The 10,485-nt window shown below is 40.7% G+C and overlaps 1 protein-coding gene across 1 annotated transcript; it reads left to right on the top strand.

The window, feature by feature from the left end:
- Positions 1-743: 743 nt before the first annotated feature.
- On the top strand, positions 744-10,134 carry LOC107564489 (bone morphogenetic protein 8A-like). The gene is made up of 7 exons (XM_016249581.1): positions 744-1,306; positions 7,717-7,909; positions 8,105-8,253; positions 8,955-9,146; positions 9,241-9,320; positions 9,594-9,704; positions 9,809-10,134. Exons 1-7 carry the CDS (start codon positions 811-813, stop codon positions 9,956-9,958), a joined length of 1,371 nt encoding a protein of 456 aa, XP_016105067.1. The 5' UTR covers positions 744-810; the 3' UTR covers positions 9,959-10,134.
- The last annotated feature ends 351 nt before the right edge of the window (positions 10,135-10,485 follow it).

The following is a 10,485-nucleotide window of genomic DNA, read 5'->3' as shown; positions in this document are numbered from 1 at the left end:
AGGTCACCCGTGTTCAGATTATGCCTTCAACGCAAGCAGCACACAGGCTAAGAATACCACAGCTCACTGGGATCTCGCAACTTTACAATTCGGAAAGACGTTTGGGGTCCGTAATGCTACTCTGGTGGACAAATCATACAATTTTGAATTGGATATTTTGAACTTGGATATTTCCACTCATTGGATTAAATGTTCTAACCCCAATATTGATTGATTACTGCAAGGAAGTTTTGTAGCTTTTTGTTTTTCAATTAAACTTTGAGGATTTCATCAGCTTGGAGTCGCGATTCATCTTCTTAAAAGGAGCATAAGCAGGTGTTGTGTTTGATCCAGAAACCTTTGAAGAAAAAAACTTTGAAACCTAAGGTTTGTGAGGCCCTGTGTTTTTATTTACTCTAGCTAAAGACTTTAATTTCACATTGTGCTTAGTCCTTCCAACTTCGAGATCACCGCTGAAAGGAGTTGAGCTTCTAGGAAGACCTGTTTGTTTTCTCTTCCAGTTTCTAGGATATTTTTTGTCGTCCATCTCCGTAAGCACACTAGATTATGAGAGAAGCCCTGCGGTTTGGTAAATAAAGTGACAGCATGAGGAACGACTGTCAAAAGGCGATAAACTGAGCGGCTTGTAGCAGTAAACATTGCACTCTCCCAAATAACGATGACTGCTGTGGAATCTGAATGGCTTAGACGTCTGAGTGTCGTTCAGAGTTGAACTTCAAGACGGTAGTCAAACCATTCCAGAGAAGACCGACGTCGGGTAAACACCCAGAGGTTTTGGAAGGACAAATACGATCTTTATAGACCGCTGCAATGGAGCAGAGCTCTTCTGCTGCACCAATGGACAAACAAGAGTGTGTGGTTGAGTTTGTGTCCTCACACCGCAGCAGAGGGAGGAAGGAGAGCTCTGGCAGCCGAACTCGAGGCCACCAGCGACTGTTTCCTCTGCCTGTCCTCCTCCCTCTCTGCATGTTGCTGTGTGTTTGGGCTCAGGTGGAAGGAGTAGTTCATTCCAGCTTCCGCAGACTCAGTGGTCGTGAAAAGAAGGAGATGCAGAAGGAGATTTTATCCATTCTGGGTTTACCCGGCCGGCCCAGACCTCACTCGCCGCTGCGGCCCCCTTCCTCCGCCCCGCTCTTCATGCTGGACCTTTACCATGTCGTGTCGTCCGAGGCCGATGATGGCCCGGGTTTGGGCTTCACTCCGGAAGGGGTCAGTCACGCGGCGCTGCCCACCTTAAGCACGCACACGCCGCCCCTCGGCACAGTGGTTAGCGAGGCCGACACGGTTATGAGCTTTGTCAACCTGGGTAAGTGACAGCTGGCAAGGGTTAAACACACTTCACTTATACAGAACACATTAATTACTATACAGCGGCTCATGTGTGGACATAAACCACATTTGAAAATGTGTAAATGTCACTGTATTACATAAAGTATTAGACCAAGTATCATTTATTTTAAAGAAAGATGAGGCAATCTAAACATTTTACAATGAGAAGTTTGTTGCAATAACAAATACTTTTACAAAAAAGTATTTTGGACACTTTCTGTTTGTCAAACTGGAACTGAAACTTAATGTCAGTGTTAATTTAATATTATTTATATACTATATTTTATTTATAGATTATCTTTATTAATATTTTGAATTAACTTTTTAATATAAAAAATGTTTTTTTTGTTTCAATTGTATAGTTTTAGTAATTTTGTTATGTGCTTTTGTCGTTAGTTTTTGTTTTGTTTTAATATTTTGATTCATTTGTTTTTTTTGTTTGTTTTTTGTTTAAGTATTTAAAATTCTGCTTATTTTATTTCAGTTAGTTGCCAAGGCAATACTTCTATTTTTTTGTTTCAATTGTATAGTTTTAGTAATTTTGTTATGTGCTTTTGTCGTTAGTTTTTGTTTTGTTTTAATATTTTGATTCATTTGTTTTTTTTGTTTGTTTTTTGTTTAAGTATTTAAAATTCAGCTTATTTTATTTCAGTTAGTTGCCAAGGCAATACTTCTATTATTTTATTTTATTTCAGCTTTATTTCAATTAAAAATATATGTATTTTTAGATTTAGCTAACAGTAACAACACCGGTTTATATGAAAGCCTGTCTGCCTTATGCCACGTGAGACCAAGTTAATAAACTAAAGAAATAATAATAATAATAAAATAAGAAGCAAAATCACACTGTTAGATATAAAGTCACAATTAGTTGAGCGTGTAGGATTTTATAGTACAATCCCTTAGAATAATCGGCACTTTGTTGACATCTTGAGTGGAGAGTAGGGGTAATCACTTCATAGGGGTCATCAGGTGAGCACCCTCCTTCCTCTGTGTTTCGTTGATAGGCCCACGACACCTCCAAAGGGCTCAACAGCGACACCTGGCGTCCCAGGTGCGCTCCCCTCTGCTTTTACCCCTCTAGGTCATTTTGCAGCCCATTTGGGATCCTTCCTTTTTAGCCACAGCCAGTTGCTGCTTCGCTCAGCAGCCTTTGACAGCGACCTAATGGCTTGTCGTTAGGCCTGTCCTCTGACTCCCAACCCCTTCAGTAGCCTGGTTGTTGCCGTGGCTACAAAACCTCTGCACCCAAACTCTACGGGGAGCAACTGTGTTCGCCCACTCTGTTGTACTGCTTCGGTTAATAGGTCTGAAAACTTCAGCCTTTTACGTTCATTTGCTTCACCAATTGCAGCCTCCCATGGCACAGTTAGTTCCACGATGAACAAGGACTTTTGTGAGGTTGGCCACAGTATTAGGTCTGGCCTGAGGTTAGTTGTAATTATCTCAGGTGGAAAGCTGAGCTGGGTTTTAACTTCATACGCGCCCATGTTATGTTGACATGACGCTTTGCCAGTAGACATTTATTACATGCAATGGTTGAGGTCAGAGTGGTCATGTCATCCATGTATGCACGAATAGGAGGAAGACGCTGTCCAGACTGCAGACGTTGTCCTCCTACTACCCATTTGGAAGCTTGAATTATCAATTCCATTGCCATGGTAAAGGCTAGGGGGGAGATGGTACACCCTGCCATTATTCCCACATCCAATCATTGCCACGATTGTATACTCTGTTGTTGTAAGGCAGAATTGCAGATCTTTGCAATAGTTTCTGACCAGATGTGTAATGGTCATTGGCACTTGGAAGAACTCAAAGGTTGTCCATAGGAGAGAATGGGGGATGGATCCAAAAGCATTGGCCAAGTCCTGGAATAAGATATGCAGATCTCTTCCTTCACTTTTTACAGTCTGGATTTGATGTCATATCATACTAGTATGTTCTAAGCATCCCGAGAAGCCTAGTATACCAGCTTTCTGCATCGATGTACCAATCAAGTTGTTCTGTTTCAGGTATGTTGTCATCCTTTGAGCAACAACGCTAAAGAAGATCTTTCCTTCAACATTCAAGAGACTGATTTGTCGAAATTGGTTGATGTTCGAGGCATCCTTTTCCTTTGGGATTAGCACTCCCCCTGCTCTTAGCCATGTTTTTTGGGATGGTTTGCTTTTTCCAAACCACTTTCATTTGCCTCCACAGGAACTGAAGGACCTCTGGAGCATTCTTGTACAGCCGGAATGGAACTCCGTTTGGTCCGGGAGCTGAAGCTGCCCTTGCTTTTCTCACAGTTTTCTCAACCTCACTCCACCTTGGAGGGCTGTCGTCGAATTGATGTTCTGGCTGAGGAATGGGTGGCATGTCTGGTGGTATCACCCTCTGCTCATATCTCTGGCTGTCTGTGTGTGTTGCTTTCAGGTGGTCCTCCAGCTCATTTGACACTTTAAGTGACCCACTCTTTTCCTTTGTAAAGAGAGCTTTCACAAATCTGAAGGGATCTTTGTAGAAGGATGTTCTTGTCCTCTCCTTCTTGTGTCAGGTTCGGATGTTTTCTGCTCTCCGCAGTCTTCCCAGGCATTCCTTTAGATCTGCTTGCAGAAGGTTTATGCCAGCTCTCTCTTCTGGTGAGGATTTCTTCCACTGTTTTCTCAAATCTCTTCTCTCTTTGACCAGGCGCATGATTTCTTGCTGCCTTCTGGACTTGGGAGGGTTTGTCGTTTCCTTCTTTCCTCTCTCTCTCCGTATGAGTAGACCAGATTGCTAATTTTATCCAGCTTCTTTTCTGCTGTTCCTCTGAGTTAATTCAGTATCTTACTCGGGTCTGCGTTGACTGTTGTCCACTCTTTCGTCCTGCCGAACTTTAGCCACTTCACTTGAGGTCTGTAGCCTTGGATATTCTTCTCTGTTAATTCAGTATCTTACTCGGGTCTGCGTTGACTGTTGTCCACTCTTTCGTCACTTCACTTGAGGTCTGTAGCCTTGGATATTCTTCTCCGTAGCAAGCTGCATCTGGTTGGGTTCCAGGTTCTCAGATGTTGTGCTCAAACTACCCTCCTCAGCCACTGGGGTACTGATGCTCGGTGGACTGTGGGTTGTGTCCTGCCACTGAGCTTACTTAGTAAATAATGATTTATTTACTTATGATTTACTTTTTTTAGTTTATTTCTTTTTTTTTAGTTTTGAGGAGGTAACAGACTTCCATATGTCCACAGAAAAAAATCACTAGAAAGTGGTTAGTTATGAGAACAAGTGTAATATAATTTGTTTGCAAAGGCCACTTGGTTTGATATTTTAACTAATACAATAGGTATGTTTTCATGGACACTTTTTGCTTCCATCGGAATGAGTTCATTCGGATTGACGAATCCGAACGTAGTGTTTTCATGAACACTAAATAAAGTGATCAGGTTGATATGCGTGTTTATATGTCACAAGCTTCTGATTGGATTTAATCTTTTGCAATGCGCACACTGCATGAATATACAGAGTTTCCCGCTGTTGTCGCATACTGTTTTAAAAAGCACACATTATATTTATCTACTTCGGGTCCTAATTAAGCGACGACCAGCACATGAACTGTTGTGCTGTGCTGCTTAACTATATAAAGCAGTAAAAGTGCCCCTTCCCGTACCCAAAACCAGTCGTCTGTTGATAAGAGTCTTAAACAAGGACTGGTGGGACGTTGTCCTGCTCCACTTCACAGACGCTGAGTGAAAGGGGAGTTTTATAATGACGGGACACTCATTTATGACACTTTATTCACCAGGAAGAACAGCTTTTTCCGCGTGTCATACGTCATTACGCTATTTCTACATCACTGCGCATGCGCAGTACTTTCCAGTTTTGGTTTTCAATCCGATCAAGTGTTTACATGTCCTCTCGCTCGGATTACAAAAGGAATAATCCACCCCTTACAATCCGATCGAAATTTTAGTCGGATCTGGCCAATTCAATCCAATTGACGTGTTTACATGTGACTTTTTTATTCTGACTGTGTTTCTAGTCCTATTACGATCGGATTAGTAGGGTCCATGTAAACGCAGCTAATGACATTTTAAGTCTGCCTTCAGTGCCCTAATGTTTTGGGGGTCCAAGATTAATAATACATTGCACAAAAAGCTAGATTGTTATTCATTTGCAGTGCCAATTGCCAGTGATTTTGAGAGGCTGACAAGGCTTGTAGTGTGTATTGATAATACATTCTGTTCACTGAGACAGACCCACAATCACTCCATCATCTCTTCCTGTCTCAGCCCAAACACAGACGATACTTATCTGTCACGAAACAAACAACAGTTTAACATACTATTTACAATTGCTGCTTCTCTTTCCCCGTCTTTCCTGCCCAACTATTATTGGTCAGTATCACCCCTTTCTCAGATGTATCTAGTGGTGTTTACTAAGGCAGGCATCACTTTTATTATTGCTCATACTTGGGTTAGTGATTTTAACAAACCCGTAACCCTAATTATGAAACTTTGCTGCATAACTGTTTGTGCTAAAAACATTAATGATGCCTCAAATCATGTGAAGATGGTGTGTTATTGCTTTTCTAAGTGATTGGACACTCTTAAAAAATGGTTCCAAAGACTTTTATGACGCTTTTCCACTGCGTGGTACGACTCGGCTCGGTACGGCACAGCACGGCTCAGTTTGGCTCGGTTTGCGTTACCACTGCAGTTCAGTACCGCTTTAGAGTGGGCAGGATTATTCACATGTCATTATAGTTGCGCCGCCTCTACTACCACGACTCCTAAAAAAAACTTTTTCATTCTGCATCGCCCCATCAAGCTCTCGCTGGATCCGCTCCTCTGCTATCAACAAGAGGAACGTCTGTTCTTCCTCAACAGAGGGAACAGACACTTTTTGGTTGTTAAAAAAAGGTGCGCTCGTTCAAAACAGTTGCGTTCGATCCTTCGCTGGCGGTGCTGATTTAAATCTAGCGGTGCTGATTTAAATCTAGTGGTTCTTTTGTGTTTGTGTCGCAAGTTCAGTGACGCAGGTAGTGACGATTCTCTCCGGCCAATCCGTGATCAGCAGAGTTTGCACGTCACGTTTTGGTAACGGTACGGTTCGCTTGGAACCCCAACCGAGGTGGTACTAAAAAAAGTACCAGGTACTGTACCCAGTGGAAAACCTCCAAAAGTGAACCGTACCGAGCCGTACCGTGCCGTACCATGCAATGGAAAAGCACCATTAGTGAACTTAAATGGTCAATTTTTTACTAGTGTGAGGAACATTTCAATAGTCTAAAGTACCTTTCTCCAGTAGACTCTTGAAAATAAAGGTTCCAAAAGGGGATATTTGCTATGATGACGGAACCATTTTAAGTAAAAAAAAAAAAAACTATAGTGAGCAGTTCTAACAGTGGTTAAAGAACATTTGAGTAACCTGAAGAACCTTTTCCCAATAGACTCTTGAAAATATATGGTTTAAAACAGGGTCTTCACAGCAGTTCCATTGAAGAACTATTTTGGTTCTCCAAAGAATCTTTCAGTTCTTAAAAGAACCATTTTACTTGGCTTAAAGAGCCTTTAAAAAATGTAAAGAACTTTTTCCACTACATAAAAAAACGTTTGTACATTCGCTCTTAAAAATAAAGGTTCAAAAAGGGGAGTTATACAACAATTACATAGACGAACCATTATTGGCTCTTCAAATACATTTTCAGTGATCAGTTCTTAAATTATCTAATTTTCTTAACTCTAAAGAACCTTAAAGTTTCTAAAGTCTCCATAGATGATAAATGTTCCTCATGGAACCATAGATGCCAATGAAGAACCTTTATTTTCAAGAATGGACTTTTTTTCACATGACAGACATATTGCAAATCACTCACAACACACTAGCATCATGGCCTGGAGTTTATGATGTTCTTCAAAAAACGTAAAAGTCAAGTTCTTTCTCCTGCTTGTTGTCTTTAATATAGTGTTTTCCTTTTCTTTGTGCTTTTCTAAATGTAAATCTTGATTATTGTGGATCTACAAAGGCAAGTCCAGATCACACAGGCCATGTGATGTTGTAGTGGGCACACAGCTGTGGGGAATTACAGGCCCCACTGAAAGGCAGAAAAAAGATGAGATGAAGTGGATGAAAATACTGTTGGGCACTCCTCTAAAAATACAGCACTGGACTGTAATTAGTGGTGGTGCGCTTAGCTACAGCAGCTCCACAATGCCTCTAATTACCCCACTGCAGAGCCCCAGCCGTGGGTGTCAGTCCGATCTGCCGAGCTCCACCAGAACAAATGTTCCATTTTTTGTTTCCCCTTCTTCTCCTGCCAATCAGTCCTCCAACATGTCTTCTTCATCTCAAGTGTCTTCACACATACGCTCTGTGGTAGTTGTTGTTGTTTTTTATTCTCTCTCTGGCCTCTGTCTCTGACCACAGTGGAGCAGGAGAAGGATCTGCTGCAGCCTCGGCCATACTGGAAGGAGTTCCGCTTCGATCTCACGCCGCTTCCTCAGGGAGAGACGGTCACTGCTGCTGAGTTTCGCATCTATAAAACTCTTACTGTGGGTTGGCGTGCAAACCGCACCCTCCATATCTCTGTCTATGAAATCCAGAGGGAGAAAAGACACAGGTCACAGTCATACATGATCATTTATACATATTTGTAGTACTGAATCTGATTCAGGAAACTAAGATGTCATTTGATTTTAGTGTTTAGGAAACAAATCATTGACATGAAATTGGTAGTTCTTCGTTCATCAATGTCCCTGAGATCCATTGTCGGTCATTATAATGGAAATGACATTAAGATCTTGTGGTTTGACAGGGAGCCTGAGCTGGTGTTGCTGGACATGCAGTCTGTGCCTGCGGGTCAAGAGGGCTGGCTGGCATTTGATGTGACTTCTGCGAGCAATCGCTGGCTTCTCCACCCTCGGAGCAACTTGGGCATCCGCCTTTATGTGGAAACTGAAGAGGGTGAGCTATTCCTTATGCACAGCATGGAGGTTAAATAACTCTGAAAGCAGTCTAACATCATTGGATGTTGCTTCTCACTTCAGGTTTGACACTATGTGACACCACAAAAATAATGATAATTATTATTATTAAAATAGTTACAAAAATAAAGTAAAAGATGATATATAATCTTTTGGGTTTTTAAATTTTATTTTTAATATTTAATATATAAAATAAAAAATATTATTAATATATTAATAAATAAACGTTTTTTTGGTCTTGACTCTAAAAAACATTTGTCCTTTTGCCTTAGTTGCTCAACCCAACTTGATTTAACATGGATGGAGTTTTTAATGTTTTACAATTTCAGTTCTATTTGTGCTTTTAAATTCAATTGCTCATTGTAGCCTTACTCTAGCTTAAACAGTAGAGCATGGCGCTAACAACCCCAAAAGTGTCTGCCTAATGCATTAAAAAAGTTTTCCCACAACTCATACTACAAATCTTGTGTTTTATCTTTAGACCAAGTCTCACAAAAGTTACTTAAGGAGTTTTTGATTTTTGCAATCAACTGGTACTGAATTCTGCTATAACAAGCAACAAAGATTTGGTATAAATTTATGAAAAACAGGCTGTATCTTGGCAAAGCTTTGACCTATTGAAGCAAAACACGGTCAGTGTCATGGGTCAAATGGTAAAATGCTGAAATCTTGTTTTCACAGACCGGTCGTTGTCAGCAGCATGGGTGGGTCTGGTGGGTCGGCGCGGGCCGCGCTCTAAACAGCCTTTCATGGTGACGTTCTTCAGAGCCAGTCAAGCCCCTTGCCGCCCACCTCGTGCTTTGAGACACAACAATCCACGCAAGAAAAAACCCAAGTATGACCTGCCACACCCAAACAGACCCGGCATATTTGGTGAGCCACAATAAGCGGTTTAAGAGGCAGATTGTGTTTAAAGGAGCATATGAAATTATTTGTTTTTGAGCTATGTTCATCTCACTTGTTCCAGACCAAAATCATGCCAGGAGTGGACGCCAGGCCTGTAAGAAACATGAACTCTATGTCAGCTTCAGCGACCTTGGCTGGAAAGTGAGACATCCTGGCTTTTATACATTTACGCATTCAAACAAGAAGAAGTTAACAATAAGTCACTTACATTTTAGACACAGTATTAAAAGTTGATCTGTATATTTTTGCTCTGCCACCGGAAAAAGTTCTAAAACAGTGAACAGTGTTTTAAACAAATCAATTGAGTGAATGATTCAGTGATTCACTTATCGCCACACATACAGACAGGAAAGTCTCTGTGCTGTTAGAGTGTTTAAATATTTAATTGATCAAATTCAATTTTTTTTCTTTCAGGACTGGGTTTTGGCCCCTACAGGTTATTCTGCATATTATTGTGATGGGGAATGTGATTATCCTCTGGGCTCTTGTATGAATGCCACAAACCACGCCATGATCCAGCTACTGGTGAGTAATCTCTACTTTTGATATTTCTGTATGTGATTTTCTAAACTGCATTGCTAGGAGACATCTTCAAAATGAACTAATTGTTAAACCGACTCCTCTGGCAGGTTCACCTTTTAAGACCAGATGAAGTGCCCAAAGCCTGCTGTGCTCCAACTAAACTCAGTCCCATCTCTGTGCTCTTCTATGATGACAACAACAATGTTATTCTCAAGAAACATAGAAATATGGTGGTCAAGAACTGTGGTTGTCTATAACCTGTTGTACATTCAAGTTTTAAATCCAAAACCAATGTAAATGTATTATAATACTCAGAGGCACCATTTGTAATATACAGTGATTAAAAATGTATTTAGCCAAATTTGAGCATTCTTACCTGTCCCAAATGATTGGCAAATGATTGTTATTGAAGTGTCATGATGGTTTATCAGCATATTTGTCACAATTTTATTGTAACTGGATTTAGGATTGGAATCCATCCCATAATAAAAAAAATACATATTTTGCCTAGCTGTCTTACATTTAAACTGTCCAAATTCTATATTTGTGGAATGTTATGTTTCACACAGTTGCATTGCTTTGACTTTCAAATCATTTTTTCTTGCATCTACAACTGGTAAAATGCTTTTAAAAGAACTTATACCAACCACACCCATGTGAAGAAAAGAGACTTATTCAGTCTGAGTAGGCTGCACACATGGACAAAGTCATTTCAGTAGTTTGGCACTAATTTAGTTCACCCAAATGAAAACAATGCCATCATTTACTCACCCTCATACTTCCA

Source organism: Sinocyclocheilus grahami, unplaced genomic scaffold, assembly GCF_001515645.1.
Source record: "Sinocyclocheilus grahami isolate Dianchi unplaced genomic scaffold, SAMN03320097.WGS_v1.1 scaffold940.1, whole genome shotgun sequence".
Taxonomy (NCBI): domain Eukaryota; kingdom Metazoa; phylum Chordata; class Actinopteri; order Cypriniformes; family Cyprinidae; genus Sinocyclocheilus; species Sinocyclocheilus grahami.
The sequence above is the reverse complement of the archived record's forward strand: the minus strand, read 5'-3'. Positions and strand labels throughout refer to the sequence as shown.